Raw genomic sequence first — 23,557 nt, forward strand, 5'->3', positions numbered from 1 at the left:
TGAAGCTGAGGCTCCAAGACTTTGGCCACCTCATGAGAAGAGAAGACTCCCTGGAAAAAACCCTGATGTTGGGAAAGATGGAGGGCACAAGGAGAAGGGGACGACAGAGGACAAGATGGTTGGACAGTGTTCTCGAAGCTACCAGCATGAGTGTGACCAAACTGCGGGAGGCAGTGGAAGACAAGAGTGCCTGGCGTGCTCTGGTCCATGGGGTCACGAAGAATCGGACACGACTAAACAACTAAACAACAGCAAGCACGCTCAAGAAGAAACGGAAGCCACTGAGAGTACACTCCCATGGAGAGTCCTCACAGGATACATGCATTTTTTCATGCATACTTTGAAGTATATACTAAACACCTAAGAATGCAATGTGTGAAGTGGCGCTGAAGTAAGTGAAGACTATATGTTTGAGTTTCTCAAGAGATAATTTAGCATTCCGCCTGCCACAGCATCTGGCTGAGGGCAGCAGCAGCAACAGCAGCAGGGCCACATCCAGCTCCTTGGAGAAGTCTACCAGACCCACCTCTGGTTAGAAGCAAAAGAATTCCAGACATTAGATTTCACCACTGACCCCGTGAGTGCCAGGACCTCCATCCTCCTTCATTCTTGTAAAAATTCCATATTTCAGTGATGCTGACACAGAGTTCAGTGGAAACTCTTCACATATGTTAGTTCATAGGAATGTAGGCTTTATTGTGGCTGATATGCAAATATGCTGCCACCAGCAAAAAGGAGTTGAGACGGGGGAACCCTGCAAATATTGCACCAGCTCTGGCTAGGCAGCAGGAGGGAGGCATTGATGTTCTGTCTCTCCTGCCCCATCACATTCTTTCTGAGTAAGAGTGGAGCTGTGATTTAGCATTCTCTGGTTCATTGAGTCACTGTGCTCATAAGAGGGCTGGCCATGCTCAACCTCTGAAAGTCCCACTGCATGCAGATCGAGAACTACAAACCATCATACAAAAGGAGGTACCTGACACTGCAAAGACCTATCAGGGGACTGAGCCCAATAATTTTTAATTAGGTTTTTAAAATAAAAATAAATCTCATTGCTTTGTTATGCAACAGGGCCTGAACTTGCAAACCAAGATTCTAACGAGTAATTAATTTTAGAAATAAGGACATTGGGGAGCAGGATTGTCCAGGTGGCCATCTTTGTTGCTTTTAATTTCACCATTGTTGTTGTAATTGTTGTTGTTAAACACATACTCGTGTTTTTCTGCCCATATGCAGTTCTTCCTTGTGGGGATTCAGGTTTATTAATCAATGTATTTCTGCAATTGTTTCCATGCACATGCACTTAATTTGATATAGATTGCCAAAAATTGGCGGGGAGGGAATCTTGAAGAGAATTGGTAGGTAGCCAGGTTTAGCTTCTGCTAAAAGAATTAGCAGACTACTACTGTTTCCTTCTGAGTAGCTGCACAGGTGCAGCTCTGCAAGTCGCTTGCTCCAAAAATGAAAGGGGGGGGGGGAGAGACAGGAAAGTGACCAAGAAAAGGCACAGCATGAGTCTTTCTCCAGATCAGTTGTGAAATAACTGGAACCTGCTTGATGAAGTACATAATGGGGAAGGGGAGGCTTAAAGTTCCAGACTTTAAAGTGAACATGCTAAATTAGGCCCCTTTTTGTGAGTAGATATCAGTAGCAGATTATGTGTGTGTGTGTTTTAAAAACTACCAATCCAGATGCACCAAAAATAAAAAATAAGTTGTAAAAAAGGGTGGGGGGGTGTTCTAATTAATTGAAGAAACATTTATGTGACTGAGATTTGTCAGAGGTGAACATTTTCCTCAGTATCCACAAGAATGCATACATGAGGCATTCTATGAATGCGGAAAAACTGAATGAAAACCTATGTAGCACTGTGGTTGGGCTTGTAAGACCCAGATTCAAGTCCCCCTCAACCATGAAGCTCACAGATAACCTTGGGCCAGTTCAAGCCACTTGGACACACTCAGATGGACATACAGTGGTACCTCAGGTTACATACGCTTCAGGTTAAAGACTCTGCTAACCCAGAAATAGTGCTTCAGGTTAAGAACTTTGCTTCAGGATGAGAACAGAAATCGTACTCCGGCGGCGTGGCGGCAGGAGGAGGCCCCATTAGCTAAAGTGGTGCTTCAGGTTGAGAACAGTTTCAGGTTAAGTACGGACCTCCAGAACGAATTAAGTACTTAAGCTGAGGTACCACTGTATTGAGGAATGAGTGTGATTTCTGAAAAGAAAAACCCTTCATGGGGTGGATGAGGAGTTGTAGGCTAACAATTCAATGAAGTTTTTATTATAAAAATGCAGGGATTTTCTCTCTCTCTTTTTGTGAGGTTATGTGTGTGGAAGATAAGAGATACTAAAGATTTCTTTTTTAACCACACCTTGATCGATATTGCATGGAGTTCCTGTCTTGTGAGGTGTGTATGCACAGATAAAGCCTGCTGCTTAAATTGCGGTTGATAAGGTTGGGAGGCTGTTGATGAAAGAGATTCACATGAGGTAACAGGGATGGAAAGAGCTTGCCTGCCATAATCTAACCACTAATATTGATGCTTCAGGAATCAGATGCAGACCACTGGACCTCATTTGACCCCCATTGATTTGCACCAGCGGAGAATTTGGCCTTGGCTTGCAAAATGGACATACATTCATAGCCCAAAAATTCCAATGACAGGGACCAACAAACCCAGGTATTTTTCGGTGGGGTGAGAAGAGATGCCTTTGCTCCTTATATAGATTTTACATGCCGAAGAAATGAGCCAAAAAAAAAAAAAAAACACCCCGAAGAGGGTTAAAAGGCCCATTATGTTCATTTAGAGAATGCAGAGTAGACACAGGGAGCCTTCAGTCTTCTCACCCAAAGGGAATGTGGCTGAGACTTAGGCTGCTCTTTGACATGCATGTTCATCCTGACTTGAAGTCAAACCACTTCTTGTCAAAGAGTCATTGAATCAAATTTGCATTTGCTGTCTGCTCCTTTTCAGGGGGCCTTAGCTCTCTTGCCTGCCATTGTAATAGTTTCAGGGGTAACACTAGGAATGATAATAAAGTACATGGGTTCCCCCTGCCCTCAAGAATTTCTTTCCCCTTCTCCTCCTCCTGCTCCTCCTAATTTATACATGGAATCTAGTCAAGTACAATAGTCCATTCCATTCATGCTCTCCTCCTCTATTATCTGTTTTGGATGACCATTGGTGCAATTAGCCTGTGGACTGAATCTTAAATTCCTTGTTTTACAGCTGAACTCAGAAAAGTTTTCTTTTTTCACCCCCCCTTTTTGTGTGCAGATATGTCTATCATTCTAAGACTGCCCATCTGTTTCTACGTTTATAGCTGTGCGGAGAGAACGATTTTCCAATGCTTGCTCCAAAAACGCACATGTTCTTTTTCCATGATCACTCACTTGTGTATGCGACCGGCACTCAGTTGTGCCAGCTGAATAGGTGCACACTGTACTCTGCTCTTTACACATGCAGTCAAATGGCTTTGTTTATGCACATGATCCGTGTTCAAAAATACTGCGCCGTTTTGACAGCCGTGTCCAAAACTTATCTGGTGCTCTCTGCCACTCGGATATCTTTGTTGCACCTGAGTTCAAAATCAGGAAATTAAAAGCATATCCACTGGGCAAAAGGGTGTTTATCTAAAGCAGTGTTTCGCAAACTTGGATCTCCAGCTGTTTTTGGACTACAACTCCCATCACCCCTTGCTAGCAAGACCAGTCAATGAAAACTGTAATCCAGAAACAGCTGGAGACCAAAGTTTGGGAAACACTGATCTAAAGCACTGCTATGCAGGAGGTATCTGAGGAAGCAGTGATGGGAAGAATCCTGAAAACCTTTAAATATGTCACTAAAGACAATCAAAGAGGTCTAGCATAGATTATTAAAGGGTGTAGATATCAGGGCAAACAGTACATGAGACAGGAAACCTGTCTCAAAGCGTTACCACTGCAGACTGCAGGTGTGAGCTCCTATGATCCAATGCACCTCAATAAAACATTCCCAGCTGATAGAAAATATATTGATTCATTTCCTTGACATGTTGTTTATGTGGGAGCTTATTCCCACAGGCTTCGGGGAACTGGCTGTTTTGAATGAAAGGGCAGATGACTAAGCGGTGGCATGATAGCAGGTTATAAAATTGTACATGGCATGGATTAAGTGAATAGAGGGAAAATTTTCTCCCTCTCCCATATCACTAGAAGCTGAATGTTGGAAGATTTCAGATAAAAGAAAGCATTCCTTCACACGGTTAAACTATGGAACTCTCTGCCACAGGAAGCAGTGATGACTATAAACCTGGATGGGACTCAAGGTGGATTACAGATGAAATAGGAACAGCTAAAACAGAGAAAAGAAATAATAGGAAAAACAATTAAGCATTAATATCATTCAGCATCTCACTCTTGCTCTTTCTGAGGTCTATTAAAAACATACAGATAATTATAATAAAAATAGCACCAGCTCTTTCATTCAAAGAAGTGAGTTCCCCAAAGCCTGTTGGAATAAGAAAGTCTTCGCCTGCCAGCGGAAAGACAACGGGGGTGGGGAGCCAAACTAACTTCTCTAGGGAGGGGATTCTAAAGTCTGGGAGCAGCCACCAAGAAGGCCCTGCCCCTACCAAGCATGCATACAGGCATCTGGTTCAGGCAATGTGAGTGTATATTGTTAGTTTCTGTTTGTGCCACTGTGCAGTGCTTTGAGTCACAAGACTCTGTTTTGCATTCCAGAGATTCTAGACTGTTGGAAATGTCACAGAAGACGGAAGACGGGAGGCGGATGTGATGTTTACTGGTTTCCGGTTTCCTTTGTTTTTTCAGTTGCTCTCTGCTCTCACAGAGAGGGGATGTATTTCTTTTCTGTCTGCGTAGCCTAGTAATAAAACCCTTAGCATGTAGCTCATATTTCTCGTCACTTCTGCTGCTTTGATACTCTGCGTAATGGGAATGTGCTTGGAGCCTCATCAAAGGCTCAGGTCGTGAATTATCGTCGGAGGAGATTCTGTAAGATAAGCTTTATCAGCTCGGTCGTAGCGGAGATTCCGACATATATGTGAGGGAAGAAAAACTGGGTCTCGGGTCACATTCGGATGACCTTTTTATTCAGCAATCATCCTGAACTGTTTGCACAAAGTTTGTGAGGAGGTTTAGACCATGCCAGCTATTTATTGAACAAGAATTCTGATTAGCTTGGTTAGGCGACATTGTGTCAAGCACATGTGATCCCACAATTTCCATTCACTTTCCTGATAGCAAAAAGGCTGACTTTTCGGAGAAGCTGGCTAGTTGCGTGAGAACTCCAAAGCAGCTTTAATTGTACAAACTTTAGCGGCATGTGACAGAATAGAGACAAGACTGAAGTGCCCTCAGTCTTGTCCCTTGTGTGTGCATTTGTGTTAACAATGAGAGGCTGAGCATGGAAAGTGCATGTATATTTCCTATATGGCACATACCTTAGCCATAGAATGCATATGTGTGTTGTGTGAGTTGAAGCATCATCTGTGATTGTTGTCTTGACTTATGCGTTCTGCATGCAAATGGATTGTGTTGTGTTGATCTGTGGGGAGCTGATACCATTCATGTATTGTATGCCTTGATGGCAGGAGACTTGTGAGCACATGTAATAGCTGTGCATCTTGAGAACAACAGGGTATTCTTCTGTGGGCCCCACCCTCTGAGCTCTGCCAAGGTGCCAGGATTTTGAATTTTTCAGGTTTGCAAGCCTATATGTCAGCTATGAAATTAGGCAAAAGGTTGAGAGATCTTTGCCCAAGGATATCCAGGTAGATCCCCAAAGGAACAGAATCTTCCCTGGTTCCAGTTCTGATAGTCTGTCAACACTGTCATACTGGCTGCTTTGTAGACTAGCTGTTTGCAAATTCCCACAAGAATGACAGCATGGCAGTGAACTTTGGTCCCAAATGCAGTTGCAGTGACCGTAGCGTCTGCAGAATGCATTTTGCAATTCTTAGTAAATTGATAGGCATTTTTCGAATTTCTTTCAGCACAATGATTTAAGTTTCCTTTCACATCCCTACCGTTGCTGCTGCCGCCGCCACCGCCGAAGTAGAACATGCTTTAATTTCATTGTAAAAATAACCCCAAATAGTTGTGGGTAAATCAGAAAGCTTCATCATCAGAAGGGTGGGATGCAAGACACAGTAGCGAGAAAGCTGTGCAAGAAGTATGAGTGCAAGATTTATTCCATCTCTGTGGCAAGCATATGCAGCGCTTGCTAATAGCTTCACCACCTGTGAATTATACCTCATAAATGGGTTCCGACTGCTATTTTTGTGTAGAAGCAATAAGCGGTATGTTCCCTGATTCTACACTACATTAATTTTTTGCCGAGTTTCCATTTTTGTCTTTATTACCTACTTGGAATTTCTTCCAAAGCTCCCACCATTTATTAGGGTGGTGCACTGAGTGCGGTTTGGGGTTTTTATTATTATTAATAGTAATAGTTTCGCAGTGGAAGGAAGGAGGTGGGCGATAACGTAAGGCATCCTGAGATAAAATCCGGGAGAACTGAAGAAATAAGGCCGGAGATTATGTGCAACATGCAATAAATCCAAACTGTCCCATAAAATAAATATAACTCATTTTATTTCTACACAAAAGTACTGTTGGGGGTATTGGATTTCTCCTCCCTGCTTTGTTGGATATAATCTTAACCCCCCTGTTTGAAGTCCGATAGAGTTGTGTTTAATTCCTGTGTTGCATCAATAGAACCATAAATGAAAAGGTATGAAAGAAGTAATAACGGCTTTTATTGTTCTGGTGCTGAAATACAGCCTGGAGAATTTACTTATTTTCCCTTCTTTCACTTTTTCCTATGCGGGCAAATGTCAGCCAATCAATCCACTTAGTTTAATCAAAGCATGGGAAAGGGTGGGCCTACCCAGTGTTCTCTACAATTGTGGTTTCTCCACAGAACCTGATCTTCAGACTTCAGGTCACACTTGCTTGTGTGAATTTTCTCTCCTGACAGGTGCTCACAGAGAGCGGTTAAACTTTGGGAGGGAGCTGGAAGGAAAGGGGGGAAACGAGCTCAAGGGAAGAGGAGATGCCATGGAGGGCAATCAGGACTTTGGGCAGGGATGGACACCTCAGAAAAAAATTGGTCTAACAGAGTAGTTGTGAAGTGTGTAAAAGGAAACGCATTGCTTTCTGCTTGGTGAGCAGAAGGGAAAGGTGGTTGTATCGTTCTCTGATTTTTGCAGTGAAAAGACATCTTTTGGAGGCAAAGTGTTAGGAAAAGAGTTAAAAAGGTTGCTCCCTTGGATTCAGCTTAGCCACATCACAAATGCTCTTGTAGTAGTAGTAGTAATGATAATAATAATAATAATAATAATAATAATAATAATAATAATAATAATAATTATACCCCACCCATCTGGCTGGGCTTCCCCAGCCACTCTGGGTGGCTTCCAACAGAATATTAAAATACAATGCTTCAGCAAATATTAAAAGCTTCCCTAAACAGGGCTGCCTTCAGATGTCTTCTAAAAGTCAGATAGTTGTTTATTTCCTTGACATCTGATGGAAGAGCATTCCACAGGGAGGGTGCCACTACCGAGAAGGCCCTCTGCCTGGTTCCCTGTAACCTCACTTCTCACGGTGAGGGAACTGCCAGAAGTTCCCTCGGAACGGCCCGTGGAGCCGGACCTAAGGGTTCGGGCTGAATGATGGGGGTGGAGACGCTCCTTCAGGTATACTGGGCCGAGGCCTTTGAGGGCTTTCAAGGTCAGCACCAACACTTTGAATTGTGCTCAGAAATGTACTGGGAGCCAATGTAGGTCTTTCAAGACCGGTGTTATGTGGTCTCGGCAGCCGCTCCCAGTCACCAGTCTAGCTGCCGCATTCTGGATTAGTTGTAAGATGTTCTGCCTGTTCCATTTTGAAAACTCTACCAATTGTTAATTATCTCTTCCGTTGTTTTTAATCAGCCCATCAACAACTTTGGTGACTACTTTTTCAAAATTTCAAGCGTTTCTATAAAAATGTTATGGTGAGCACAACATGCAAGCTGTTGAAGTGATATCCTGTTGGTTGTATGGTGTGCCAAGCTTCCTTCTTAGTTGTTGTCCCTTTAAAGGGAAGGTGTGAGCTCAACTTTGGCTGAGATTCTTTAGCGATAGAGAGGCAGGAGGTTGCTGTGAACTTAACAGAATTAGCTTCTGTTATGTACTGAAGTTCTCACCCTGGGCCAGCAGGGGGATACTGTAAATAGTTTTCACTCAGGTCCGCATATGCAAATAAGGGATTGAAAGTGATGTTCAGTGATTGGATAGTTACAGAAAGTGTTACAGTTGCGTTGTAGTGGAGCTCTATATAAGCAGGCTGGCTGAACCCTTCAGTTCAGTTCTGTTCTGGCCTATGAATAAACAAGAGCTGTTTGAAGAATCGCTGTGTCGTCTGATATGTTCACCCACAACTTAACAGGTTCGTTGAGTTAGGTGCTGATGTGATGGGCACCAGATTATAAAACTTTATATAGAATCTTGCTCCAAGTAGGGCTGCTGTGACCATCCCCCCCCCTTCTTCTTTTCTTTCTACACATTTGTGCAAAGGAGAACCTGACAAAGAAAACACCCAATCAGACAAATTGCTTTGGCAATTTAGCTCTACCTGATCACCTTAAAGGGGGCGCTGTGATTTATGCCAGGCACATAACGACATTGAACGGAAAGTTATTTTGCCTTCTGTAGATTTGAGCGAGTCATTATGAAGAAGTTCATGTTGACTTATTTTAACAGATGTGATAGACTGAGCGCAAGGCCTTTTTTCTCGCTGCAACTGCTCTGGAAAAGTGTGTGGGCCTGGCAGAACCCAAACAGACCAGGTATGCCCCTCAGAAGTAGGGCACCAATTTGACCTAGTTCCAGATGCTTGGCCAGTGAAGCGGGGGCAGGGGGGCCAGAAAGGCTGTCACCCTCCAGATGTTGCCGGACTCCAACCCCCTTCAGACCTAGGTAGTATGGGCAATGGCCAGAGAAGATGTCCAACAACATCTGGATAGCCCCAAATTCTTCCCTTCCTCCTTTTCTAGTGTTTGACTAAGTTTGAGGAAAGGGTTATAGCTGCTGTTCAGCCTCTTTATCATAGTTCTGAAGAAACAGAGGGATTGCAACATATGGTGAATCACCTTTATCTGCCAACTCCTGCCGGGAATTAGAAAAGTTGAACTATAGCTCTGTAGGTCCATCCCCCAGATGGAAAAAAAGTGTTGGTCATCAGGAATTCAGAGACTCGGTACATGAGCAAGCTACTGTAGCGCATGTGTTCTTTTAGCTGGTTGCCCTAATTATTGTTTCCAGCCCCTCCAATAGAAAAACAAGAAACCACATCCAAATATTTTTCATATATATATATAGAAAGTGCTCTGTGATGACATTATTGTGGGTATATAACATGCACCATAAGGCATTTTGCTAATCAGCTGCCTGGAAAATGACTCTTGGATTTTACTGGCAGGAGAAAAAAGATACAATCATTGCTATGTATAACCGTGTCTCTGTCCTGGGAACCCCTGTAATGTGGGGGCAATTGTGTTCCTAATTGCAAGAAGCATGCAACCAGGTGGAGAAGGTGAACCATGTTCAATGAGACACAATAAATATTTTATGGATTCCCCTGATGGAACGGGCGGTGGTTTACAGATAAAAAACATGGACAAATCAATCATTAAAAAGCAATACATTTGTAATATTGGTGAATATTGGTGAATTGGTGCACTTTGACTAGGCCATTTGTGAAATTGCCTGTTCGTGCTGTCAACTTTTGCCACATCCCACCCTGCGTAGAAAAGTGGACTTGCATTACATTTTCTAGTGAACTTGCATTAACATATATACAGTATATATATATATATATGTCTGTGCATGTGTATTACATTTATATATATCCATGAGTGTATACAGTCATTATTCGTGATGTTGGCGACAAATAAATTGAAGTGCTCTGACTGTATGTGAAAAAGCAGACTTACCTTTCTGCCAGTTGATTGCCTGCTACCATCAATTTGCAGAGTCAATTCCGGATAGTGCCATGTCTGAAACTGGCATTTCTGCTTCTGGGGCAGCCAACAAATGATTGCCAAGTGAGGTAATTCTTCTCCTTTTTTCTTATTTTATATGCAAAAATGGGCATATGCCAACGAGAACTAGAATGAGACCACTAATGTGTTTTGCAGAACAGCAACTTACCATTTTGTGTGTGCTGGTATGTTGATGTTCTCTCAGAATATATTCTCTGTGGAGACCTACGACATATATTTTTTGCCACAGCCAATTTACTCATCCGTACAGTATTTCCTTGGGGGATATGAATACTGGAAATGCGAACTGACGAGTCAACCAAATGCCCATTCATAATGTCAATCACTTTGTTCTTTGCTGCTGGAGTTCCTGCTGTCAGATTAAGCCTGAACTTTGAGAGGGTTACAAGATTGTGGAAGGATGTTCTTCAAGTAGCTTGTCAGGAAATACAGAGCAGGATTTGTGTGGGGAGCTGGCAGGTGGGACATGGTTAAAGCTGGCAACTCCTGACCTTTATAAGTTCTCGGCTTTCTTAATAGCTGCTTGTCAAGAAGGAGTTCAGCTGCTGCAACACTGTGATGGGTGAAATAGCACTAGCTGGGCTGGCTCCTGCTAATCCTGTCCTTCAGGCCGGACCTTGTAGTTGCCGAAGCTGCTCTAGTTGATGCTTTGGGGGAAGCTGGATGGCTCTCAGGGCTAGTGGCCTAAAGGGAGGTAGGCGGTTCGGAGCAGAGGCAAGCAGGGAGGTGGTCGGAGCAGTTCAGTTTGAATGTGAGCGACAAGTTGCTCAGACTAAGGAGAAAAGGGCTAGATCCAGGAGCTCAATGCAGATAGTGGTGAGGCTCATTTTGGGTCCATGTTTCTCCTGATCCCTGCCATCACTTGCAGAGGAGGTGATGCAGCACAGTGGAGTTCAGACCAGTTTGCTAGCTGAGTAAGTCACTTGGCATTAGTCACCTGGTTTAAGAGCCTTGGCACTTTGCGATAGAAAAGACAGAAGAGAAAAGGCCTAGGGATGATCTTTCTCTAGGACTTCCTGCAATTACCATTTATAGTGATATTGTTGCTGCTTTTGCCAGATTCAGCATGCCGTTGCCATTATTCAACTAGTATTCTGGAATAACACACTAAAAATGCTTTTTCTTCTACTGCAAAGAAGGGTCCTCAATATTTTTTATTTGTGTGGCATGTGTACGAGCATCATCCTAGTTGTGTGAAGGGAGAAGGGGTTGGTGGGCATGGCTTGGGAGATGTCTGCTTCATGCCATTTCCCTCTGACCAGTGCAATCCATCAGTTTGCAAGGTCATTTCAGAGGAGAGATGCGGCAGGATAGAGACGGCGGTGCTGAGTGATTCTCAGGGTGTTTATAACTCCGAGGTTATCGCATCTTAATGCAGCCTTTGGGGGGTGAAAGCTGATTGTTTCTGCATGCTTTATTCAACTGGACACAATACTCCCGATTTCAATAAGCATTTAGAAAGTATCTTCTGTGCTACATTGCAAATAACAGTACAGTACCAAAAGTAATGCAACTGGCATGGAGATTGTTGGAAAATGCCCTAGGGTGCCCCTACAGCCCTCGAACTCTGAGCGTCCTCCGGTATGCGCAGCTCTGGAAAAGGCATTTCTCTTCTTCTCCAGTGCGCTTTAGTGACATATATAAAATGATATATGCACACTGATCTTCTAGCATAACACAGCAAGAAGCGTGAGACATCGTAGAGCTAATCTACGCATTTATTTACACACTATATACAGACACTGCAGATGGTGACAGCAGTCACGAAATTAAAAGATGCCTGCTCCTTGGGAGAAAGGCGATGGCAAACCTAGACAGCATCTTGAAAAGCAGAGACATCACCTTGCCAGCAAAGGTCCGTATAGTTAAAGCCATGGTTCCCCCGGTAGTGATGTATGGAAGTGAGAGCTGGACCATAAAGAAGGCTGATTGCCGAAGAATTGATGCTTTTGAGTTCTGGTGCTGGAGGAGACTCTTGAGAGTCCCATGGACTGCAAGAAGATCAAACGCATCCATTCTTAAGGAAATTAGGCCTGAGTGCTCACTGGAAGGACAGATCGTGAAGCTGAGGCTCCAGTACTTTGGCCACGTCATGAGAAGAGAAGACTCCCTGGAAAAGACCCTGATGTTGGGAAAGATGGAGGGCACAAGGAGAAGGGGACGACAGAGGACGAGATGGTTGGACAGTGTTCTCGAAGCTATAAACATGAGTCTGACCAAACTGCGGGAGGCAGTGGAAGACAGGAGTGCCTGGCGTGCTTTGGTCCATGGGGTCACGAAGAGTCGGACACGACTAAACGACTAAACAACAACAACATGTACAGACAAAGGATTTGTGGCGTCTTCTCTCTCCAGCTCCAAGAGAAGAAGAGAGACAAGTGAAAGCAAAAGTACAGTACAAATAGTACATACAGAAGAAGAGATAAGACTGTCTTCCGTTACCACACTCTTCCCAGACAGGCATGTGATTTACACCAATCTCATTTGCGGCATCGGAGGAGTGAAATACTAACATTCTAGCGTTATGCTCTGTCGATAAGCAGAGATTTCCAAACCATCTATTACAGAATTCGAATCCATGGTTACCTTGCATGTTATGGGAGGGAGACATGCAGGGTATTTTCAAGCAGTGGTTATGCGATGGTCAAACATCTCACGCTCTCCCAAGTATCTTAGAGGGAGACAGCGCAGGTGTGAAGGACAGCAGGAGCATTTCATTGGCAAGCTCCTTCCATATTTACATCTCTGTTCATGCCCTTGCAGTGTGCACACAGCCTTCCCTGCAGTAGCGGAGAATAAGTTTTAAGTTTAAGACAACAACCTCAAATGATGTTCCCATGTCATCGCTGGCTGTTATCAGATCCCTGAGCAATAACCAGATGGGCAGCAGGTGATACAGAATCCATATCAATGTACACATTTATGTCTTTCCTATCCATGACCTTTTAAACCAATAGAAAGAAGAGAAGCAAAATGTAGATTTGGATATTGCAATGGTATTGGACAGCATGACATTTGCTATTGCTGTTTAGGTGAAACATGCAAATACAGTTGTACCTTGGATCTCGAACTCCTTGGCTCTGGAACAAACGATCAAAACCCAGAAGTGAGTGTTCCGGTTTTCAAATGATTTTTGGAAGCTGAACATCTGGTGCAGCTTCTGATTGGCTGCAGGAGCTTCCTGTAGCCAGTCAGAAGCCGTGCTTTGGTTTACAAATGTTTTGGAAGTCGAACAGACTTCGGGAATGGGTTCTGTTCAACTTCCAAGGTACAACTGTACTGCTTTTGGTTGGAATATTTCAAGGCATTACTAAAAGTCAAGCAGGCCAATACTAGCCCAGTATAATATGATTTAGTGCTATGTCTGAATAACGTCACTGTGTGGATTATCATGTGGGCACTCTGTTTATTTTTTTTATTTCTTAAATGTGTATTCCATCCTTCATCCGTAGATCCCAGGGCGGTCCACAACACAAAAATACAAGATCCTAAAAACAAGAGGAAAAACAAACCAATAACCGCACCCCCACACAAACGTATTTTAAAGGGTATTTAATGTCAACCAGCCAAAGGCCTGGTTGAAGAGGAACATATTTTTTTTCTGGTGCCTGAAGGTGTATAATGAAGGAACCAGCCAAACCTCCCTTGGGAGAGCATTCCACAAATGGGGGAGCCACTGCAGAGAAGGCTCCGTTCTCCTGTTGCCACCCTCCGGACCTCTCGTGGAGGAGGCCCACATAGAAGGGCTTCACATGCTGATTTCAGGGTCCAGGTAGGTTCATATGGGGAGAGGCAAGCCTTGAGGTATTGCGGCCCTGAGCTGTTTTATAGTTTAATATCGGCACTTTGAATTGCGTGAGCAACCTTACCACCAAATTCTGCACCAGTTGAAGTTTCCGAACTGTCTTCAGAGGTAGCCCTACATAGAATATAACTCGTCGCAGTAATCTAACCTAGAGGTTACTAGAGCAAAGACAACTGTAGTTAGGCTATCCCTGTCCAGATAGGGGCACAGCTGGGCCACCAGCCGAAGCTGATGGAAGGCACTCTTTTCAAGCATTCAAATGAACACCTGTAGATGGGATGAGGGAGCAGGTTTCCGTTTGCATCCATTCTACATGGAATGAATGTCCGAAAAGGCTTATTTTCAGCTCCGTCTTTGTGCAACTTCAGATTAAGAGCATCGTGGCTTGTGATGTTTCAGACATGCAGCACTCAGGACGCTGCTATCTGAATCAGTTGCTTTCTAGGACAGCAAAAAACCAAAAAAAACAACAACCCACATGCATACAAAAAAATAAAAAAAATAAAAATCCCACTCTGAGCCTGATTCATTTGCCAGGCAAATGTTTTTAGCAAGGCTCTAGAGATGGGTAATAGAATCTCCATTATTTGACCTGTTCCATGTTATGTAATATGTACATATTTTTCATTATACTGGCAGATTTGGGAGGGTTTTTTTGTTTACTGGGTTTTATTTTTGCTTTTGCTTTTTACAGATACATGCTATCTGTTCTGTTGTTAAATGCAGCTATACCTAGCGGTATTAACAGGGTCAAGTGAAGGTTAAGTGTGTATTAGGGAACTGAGGACAGGACTGATTCCAAGCAGTTTGGAAAAGCCATTGCGGCTTACATCTGTATTGCTTGGGGTGGGGATTGAGGTCACTTGAGTGAAGCAACGTATGCACCAAACTAAGTGAAATACAATATTTGTGATTCCCAATTCATGTCTGTCCATTCGAATACTGAGATGCTCATGCAAAAAGACAAAACCAAACAGTAGAAGTAGAATAATTCCTTCTGCCTCAATGTACATGTAGAACAGCTGGTTTTCTATTATTTATCTATTCATTCATTTAACACCTTCTCTTTAGGTCATGGTTGATATGAATGCACAGGTTGGTTTAGATTCTGAATTAGCTCTTTATTAAAGTATTCTCGTGCTTTATGAATACCATTCTGTTGCACACGTTTGATTAATGATGTGTTTGATTCTTTGAATCTTTGATGTATATTTAATTAAAACCAGGAGATGAGGAAATGCAGTCTCCCTAAACATTTTATTGCGGACACAAACTTCCAGAAATTTTCTTTTACGTTAGTTCCAATAGCTTATCTCAGTCAATGTAAATTTGCACAAATATGGGCAACACACACACACACACACATACACATAAACGCTTGCTTGCTTGCTTGCTTGCTTGCTTGCTTGATATACCGATATCAAGCAAGCATATATATGTATATGTGTGTGTGTGTGTTGCCCATATTTGTGCAATATTTGTGCAAGCAAGCATGTATGTGTGTGTTGCCCATATTTGTACAATATTTGTGCAAGCAAGCATGTATGTGTGTGTGTGTGTTGCCCATATTTGTGCAATATTTGTGCAAGCATGTGTGTGTGTGTGTGTGTGTGTTGCCCATATTTGTGCAATGAGTCCTGCCACACCAAACAATCGAGTTCTTACCAATGAAGAACAGATATTGTGGTATCTTTAGTATTGCTAATTCTGCCAGTCAAAGCTCCTCCCTAATTTCCCTTTCCGTCTATAAAGAACACCCTCCTAACAATTTCATTATCGTAATTGGAACAAGAGCATAAAAAGAGGACTTTCTTTCACCCCACAAGCAAAAATCCCCATTTGTCTTGGAAACTCACCAAACTCTAAAGTATGGGCCATTTTTGGAAGCATCCTAAGAGGAAACAGTTATTTAAGCCCAAGCTGACAGAATATCCGGATTTTAGAATGTATCTTAGTGCTTGCATTTTATTTTGTTAGTTAGCTAAGCCCATGAGAGGGGAATAAGATGCACATTTAAAAGAACAATTTCTCATTAATGGAAAACTGCAAATTTCAATACTGGAGCAGAGAAGATATAACTTGCCTCTACTTTTCTGTTGACCTTTCTTTTTGGCAAGTCATGTCGCTCATTCTTGTCTAATCACTTGATTTGTTGATTTGTGGTACTAGACAACAAACATTTCAGATGCGAATTCACTTTCCTAAGATCTCCTTTCCACAGTAATTGTCCAAGGAGGATTTGCTTGATGTTTCTTGGAGCCTTTCTGAAAAAATTCTTTTCTTAAATGTTTATACTACTGTAAATCCTCAAGTGCTAATGCAGCAGTAAACAAAAACAGCTCAGGAAAGTGGCAAAACTGGATTAGACAGGTTGGCTGTTTATATATCAAGGCAGTCTTCAGACTCGGGGTAAATAAACACATTCTTCCTCTAAACCTTTAAATGGCCTTTAAGGCATCACCAGTCAGTTCAGAAGAGGAGGGGAAATCACTTTACTTTCTCCTAACATTAAACATGGCCCAAGTTGAAATGAATTATGTTTATTCCACTTGTTAAAAGGAAACCTGGACCCTGCTCCAGCTGGAGGTCACATGTTTTTGGGAGAAGCGTAGGTCTTATAATGAATTTTGGAATGCAAATAGCAGGCACATGGCTCTTTTCTTGGTGGGCGTGCAAATTTATTCAGGGAAATTTGGACTTCTCGTCCAAATTCAAGTTGCTCTACTGCTTGGAATTTGTGATGAGGTAAGAGCGCTCAGTGATTGTGGCTTCACCTTGTGACCCCTGCTTAATTGCTCTTCAGTCTCAGCTTATTACCATGACTGCTCTAGGTTTCTTTCGTGATTTACAAAAATCTTTGCAGTAAGACAAAACTTCTCTCTCTCTCTCTCGTACCCCCCGTCCAATTTGAGTTTCGTTTTTTATTTAAGACAACAATCTGGGAAGCAAGCTGCCGTAAAAATATCAGAAACCAGGGATTTGACTATCCTTGCCCAACATGTAAATGATAATGGGATTGCATCTGTTGGATGGAGAACATCTGCATACCCAGTGTGTGGGTGATCCTTTGCAGCTGTTGGGATTGGCTGTGGTCACCATTTGATCACTTATCTTGCTTCCTTTTAATTATTATCTTTATCCCAGCAATTACAGGGGTTGGTTCAAAATTAAGCTGCGTGGCATTTTAATAAAGATAAGAGAGAATTGAATTTGGTATGCCTAATGAGCGTAATAATTATTTGTGCGCTGGACTGATCTGATATTCTTGTGCTATAAGAATATATTAATTCGGTTTAGGTCCCTGGTCCACTCCACCCCCACCCTGCTAGCCACTGGATGAAAGCCAAACAATGAAATATTGCATGTTATAGTAGTTAGAATGAGATTCTGTTAACTGTTTAAATTAGAAACGGATCTTTAGAAAGCTACTTTGGCACGGGAGAGGAGGGGAGGAAAGAAGCCCCTACATCTGTTTCAGATGTGGTTTGAGTCTCCATAGAAGTACAACAGCCTACAGTAGCTTCCCAGTATGCTATGGTTCTGTCCACAAACCAGAACCACTGTATTTTTCGCACTATAAGACGCACCAGACCATAAGATGCACCTAGTTTTTGGAGGAGGAAAAAAAGAAAAAAAATATTCTGAATCCCAGAAGCCAGAACAGCAAGAGGGATCACTGCGCAATGAAAGCAACGATCCCTCTTTCTGTTCTGGCTTCTGGGATAGCTGTGCAGCCTGCATTCACATGCACACACATTTCCCCTTACGTTTTAGGAGAGAAAAAGTGCATCTTATAGAGCAAAAAATATGGTATTTGGCAGAGTATTGTCAGTCGAAGAAGGAAAAGTTTCACGAATGGGATGGAATAGAGCCATTAAGTTCACTGAATAGCTTTCTTGGGAAAGCTTTATCTTCTCTCTTCGTAGTGCGCAGTCCTCCAAGGCTTCTCTGTTTTGCACCAATAGCCTTGCACGATTCCGTTCATCTGGCCGCAGTATTTCCTGACCATGCACCACGTGGCTCTCTGTGGTGTGCCTAGAGGGCAATTTGCTCCTCTCACAGTTTGGTGCATTTGGAACTGGAAATACAGGAAATTAGATTACCATACATTTCCATAAGAAAGAAGTTGGGGGGGGGGGGAGAGGTTGGCACACAATCACAAAGGGACTTTTGCCAAGTGAACTACACAGCCCATATTGGTCCCTGAGTTCTTTCCACCTGCAGTAAAGTTGGAAGGTAAGTGTGAAATGGGGGTCACTAGCACATGGGGACTCTGGAAAGCAGGCTGCACATCTAGTCTCCTCCAGAATGATGTCATTTGGAGATGCTGTAGGATTATCGCGAGCCAATTGCCACTAAGCTTCACATCTTCTTATGTGAAAAATGGGTTGGTTGCTTTAAGTACAAAGTCTTGGATCCAAATATAGGGTTATGCAAGTAGAATCCTCACCCCAGGCTGAAGCCCCTTGCTCCACAACACACTACCCCAAAGGATCCCTCAAATCTCTGGAGAAGTTTTCTGGGGCATGGGGTGATAAAATTGGCATGAGAATGAAACCATGCATAAATAGAAATGTCTTTCACTTGCAATCCCCCATTCCTGGTGTTTAATTAATAAAAGTTGCCACTCAGCAAATGTCGTGTGTAGTTTAGCCTTTGGTGTAGAATTAAGGGCTGTGGGTTAAACCACAGAGCCTAGGACTTGCCGATCAGAAGGTCGGCGGTTCGAATCCCCACGACGGCGTGAGCTCCTGTTGCTCGGTCCCTGCTCCTGCCAACCTAGCAGTTCGAAAGCACAAGTAGATAAATAGGTACCACTCCGGCGGGAAGGTAAACAGCATTTCCGTGTGCTGGTCTGGTTCGTCAGAAGTGGCTTAGTCATGCTGGCCACATCACCCGGAAGCTGTACACCGGCTCCCTCGGCCAATAAAGCGAGATGAGTGCCGCAACCTTAGAGTCGGTCACGACTGGACCTAACGGGCCAGGGGTCCCTTTACCTTTACCTATGATATCGACAGCCTGTGAACCAGTACTATCCTTCTGAAATCAGCAAGCTGAGCCCTGTTGCAGTCATTCCCACCATTTGGCAGGCAGCTTAGTAGTACAGTAACAACGCCCAGTTTCCTGTTGTTCATTCCCATCAGTTGGATGCATGAAATAGCAGGATGCGGTACTTCTTCACTTTCAACCTGACGTTGCTATTCTTGGTGCCCTCCTTGTTCCATAGCCAGCAGCTAGCAGAGCTACATGGGCTGAACAAGTTACGTGGTTTATTGCAGCAATAACTGCAAGATCAGCTGGTTGTTTTTCTTTAAAGGCAAATGAATCTAGCCCTGAATCCTCATTTCCCTTAGTATATATCTCTGTGCTCTGGTTTCTTTCTTTCTTTTAAAAAAGGAGCTTCCTGTGCCTTTAAGGGTGATGAGAAGCAGCTGTAGGAATGCTGCCAGTATGTCACTTTGGAAATGTCAAAGGAGCAGCAGGTCAGTGGACATCGGTTTTGTGAATCCCCCTTGTCACCTGCACCTGACCCTTGCCACTCAACCCTTCCTTTAAACTCACAGAACTGCCCTTGGCGTGGCTGCAGGAAATAAGACAACTTGGGTGTTGCTGTTTTTTAGCAGCCACAAATCTGTCTCTAGGGTGCTTCATTTTCTAAGATTAACTTTCTACTGTAAAATGACTTTTAAAAAAGGAAATGGTACACAGGAAGAAACAAAATCTGTGCTCTAAAATCAAGCGCTGGGATTAGTTTTTTAGACTCCTTCCATTCTCAATAAAACCTTAATATACCATTTCCACTTAGCACAAAGCGAAACACATTTGAATTCCATTGGCTTGAGTGGGAGATGCTGATAGTCCAATTAAACATATGTTTACTCATAATAAAGTTCTGTTGAATGCATTAGGGGGACTCTAAGTATTGCACATGGGGCTGGAGCTTTAAGGGTTTAAAATTTAGCTTTGGCTTGATTATGCCTGTTGCTACTTTCTAAACTAGGATTTTATGCCCCAGTCTTGTTGACTCAACTTGCTCTAATCTAAGGATAGCCAACATGGTGTTCCCTGCATGTTTTGTGGAGTACGGTTCTCATTGGCCCCAATTTACATGGCCAATAGTCAGGTATTATGGGAGATGTCGTTCAACAACATCGGCTAGCCCTGCTCTAAGCTGTGTACCTCTAAATCAGGCATAGGCAAACTCGGCCCTCCAGATGTTTTGGGACTACAACTCCCATCATCCCTAGCTAACAGGACCAGTGATCAGGTATGATGGGAGTTGTAGTCCCAAAACATCTGGACGGCCGAGTTTGCCTATGCCTGCTCTAAATCCTCTCTTCACTCAATAGTTTGAAGAACTTGATTGTTGTTGTTGTTTAGTTGTTTAGTCGTGTCCGACTCTTTGTGACCCCATGGACCAGAGCACGCCAGGCACCCCTGTTTTCCACTGCCTCCCGCAGCTTGGTCAAACTCATGATTGTAGCTTCGAGAACACTGTCCCAACCATCTCGTCCTCTGTCGTCCCCTTCTCCTTGTACCCTCCATCTTTCCCAACATCAGGGTCCTTTCCAGGGCGTCTTCTCTTCTCATGAGGTGGCCAAAGTCTTGGAGCCTCAGCTTCAGGATCTGTCCTTCCAGTGAGCACTCAGGACTGATTTCCTTCAGAATGGATACATTTGATCTTTTTGCAGTCCATGGGACTCTCAGGAGTCTCCTCCAGCACCATAATTCAAAAGCATCAATTCTTTGGCGATCAGCCTTCTTTATGGTCCAGCTCTCACTTCCATACATCACTACTGGGAAAACCATAGCTTTTACTATACAGACCTTTGTCGGCAAGGTGATTTCTTTGCTTTTTAAGATGCTGTCTAGGTTTGCCATTGCTTTTCCCCCAAGAAGCAGGCATCTTTTAATTTCGTGGCTGCTGTCACCATCTACAGTGATCATGGAGCCCAAGAAAGTAAAATATCGCACTGCCTCCATTTCTTCCCCTTCTGTTTGCCAGGAGGTGATGGGACCAGTGGCCATGATCTTAGTTTTTTTTATTTTGAGCTTCAGACCATATTTAGTTAGGCTGAGTTTTCTAATAATCTGTATTAGTGTGATCCTATAGACCACTTTTCACCACAGATGGGCATACTTCCAGGAATAAAACAATCAACCAAAATAATACGGTGATTAAAGCAAACAAAAAACACAAGTGAAAACGTGAGTTCAATAAATAGGCAGGGTAGAACTTACTTTAAAATGCCTTCTGAAATATAAACAGGTCTTTGTCAAATATCTGAGGTTAAGTGGTGTAGGGCTTAGAGCAATCAGTTAAATAAAACACATTAAATCCTGGAAGCCTCTTTTAAGAAATTGGATGACGGATTTTGGCACAACAGTAATAAAAATTATGCTATGTGAGTTTGATCTCCCTGTTACCCAGTCGCTTCAGTAGCAGCAGCACTGGGTAATGTAGTTGGTATAACATTCCTACTGCTCATTATTACATTAAATGAGAAGTGGGGTTGCGGGAGAACACAACAGCGCATAATACCACATTCCCTCGGCATTACTAATAAATAGATTCTTGGTTGTTTCATTCCCAGTATAAACAACTGTCAACTGTAACGTCAAAGGCTCTCAGCAGCCACATTGGTAGGTCCTACTTGATAAAGAACTTTAAAGAGAGAGGGCCCCAGGCACAGTTCCCAGCTGTTGGTAGATGTTGAGGGTTTGGATTTAGGTCTATGATAAGTTCAAAGGCTTTCCTGAAAAGATATATACCGAACTGTTCACAGTTCCAGCCTTCAGTGAACCCCTTCCCAACCCCCCTACCCAAACTGCCTGTGAATAACTGCATTCAGCACAGAAGACTTTTGCTAGGCTTCTGATATCATGACAAAGGTTTCATGCAGCCTTTCAAGATAAGAAAGCTATTTTATGCTTTAAACTGCTGCAGCATCCCAACAGAAACAATCAGTAGTTTAGACCTCAAGTTACTATATCAGAAGCCAGTGGTTGTGTGTTTTATGTTACTCAATTTCTTGAGAAACAGTTTTCATGTTTGTCCTTATTTGTCTCTGACCATCCCATAGCCTTCATCTAAATGCAACAATTAACACAAGGAATAGCCTGAGACCCAAAATAGTAGACTTATTTTGAATGCCGCTGATCATCTCTGAAATGGATCAATAAAAGACAGAGGGCCTTGGAGCACGTGCAGAATCAATTTCTTTCACCTTTTAGCAACCAAAACTTTCCCCAGACTTTCCCCCCAATTAAAGCAATTGGAATTAAGTGTTTCCAGTGATGGTGGTGGTGGTGATTATTATTATCCCACCCATCTGGCTGGGTTAATGTCAAACATTCAAAACTTTCCAATACAGGGCTGCCTTCAGATGTCTCCTAAAAATTGTGTAGTTCTTTACCTCCTTGACATCTGAAGAGAGGGTGTTCCACAAGGTGGGCACCACTCCTGAGAAGGCCTTCTGCCTAGTTTCCTGTAGCTTCACTTCTCGCAGTGGCAGAACCGCCAGAAGGCCCTCGGTGCTGGACCTCAGTGTCCGGGATAAACGATGGGGGTGGAGATGCTTCTTCAGGTATACTGGGCCAAGGCCATTCAGGGCTTTAAAGGTCAGCACCAACACTTTAAATTGTGCTTGGAAATGTCCTGGGAGCTCATGTAAGTCTTTCAGAACCGGTGTTACATGGTCCTGGTGGCTGCTCCCAGTCACCGGTCTGGCAGCTGCATTCTTAGTTGTCAATTCCAAGTCACCTTGAAATGTAGCCCCACGTAGAGCGCATTACAGTAGTCCAAGCAGGAGATAACCAGAGCATGTACCACTCTGGTGAGACAGTGCACAGGCAGGAAGGGTCTCAGCCAGTGCGCCAGGTGGAGCAGATGGATTTACACATTGTGCGAATTATTGTTTTGCAAAAATGCTGTTTCGTTCAAGGAACCAGATTCATTGGTATAGAATATGGATGTGAGGATGCCTTGTGCAAACAGTCCTGAGGAAGTAAAATGGCTGCATCTTAAACCTTTTGACTGTCACCAATGTCTCCTTTTCTTGACTTTGTTCTTTCTTTCTCTTGTAGAGTTCTCGAACTGCTCGATCGGAGGAAGACCGAGATACGCTGTGGGATGCCTGGGGCTCATGGAGCGAATGTTCCCGTACTTGTGGGGGAGGCGCTTCCTACTCCCTCAGGCGCTGCCTGAGCAGCAAGTAAGGAGTTAAATGTCTCTTGAGTCTCTTGAGTCTACAGCATACAGAGCAGCGGGTGTCTCAGAATCGTGCTTGCATTTCGAACTTGGAAGACGAAAGGTCGTGTCTTCTTCAGGCAACCTTCCAGCAGGGTTGATGGCCCAACGCACAGTCCTTAAAATATGCCTGCAGTTTTAAAAAAAGCGTGCAGCGCAGCGAACAATCCCTACATAGTTCTTACCTGAGTCTAATGCCAAACGGTCCGTTGCCAGCTAATGAAAAATGAAACCACTCATAGACTCTCTCATTCAGAGTGGTAATCCTCTTCACTCCCATGCATTGAACCTGAGATAAACCTCCAGCTTTCGCACCCTAAATCATTTAGTCATATGGGATCTATAAAACCCCAAAAAAGATATCCGTATTTGTGTCTATATATAGACACACGCACACACACACACACACACACACACATGTATAATAACATACTGAGCTTTTGC

The 23,557-nt window shown here is 43.3% G+C and overlaps 1 protein-coding gene across 4 annotated transcripts in view; it reads left to right on the top strand.

Annotated features, from left to right (window-relative positions):
- Window positions 1–23,557, top strand: part of ADAMTSL1 (ADAMTS like 1) — a 478,676-nt gene that overhangs the window by 233,153 nt on the left and 221,966 nt on the right. For all 4 annotated transcript variants that reach the window (XM_053371804.1, XM_053371807.1, XM_053371806.1 and 1 more), the window contains one exon: window positions 22,951–23,078. In XM_053371804.1, coding sequence (XP_053227779.1) covers window positions 22,951–23,078 — 128 coding nt within the window. The remainder of the gene's footprint in view (window positions 1–22,950; window positions 23,079–23,557) is intronic.

Source organism: Podarcis raffonei, chromosome 17, assembly GCF_027172205.1.
Source record: "Podarcis raffonei isolate rPodRaf1 chromosome 17, rPodRaf1.pri, whole genome shotgun sequence".
Lineage (NCBI taxonomy): Eukaryota > Metazoa > Chordata > Lepidosauria > Squamata > Lacertidae > Podarcis > Podarcis raffonei.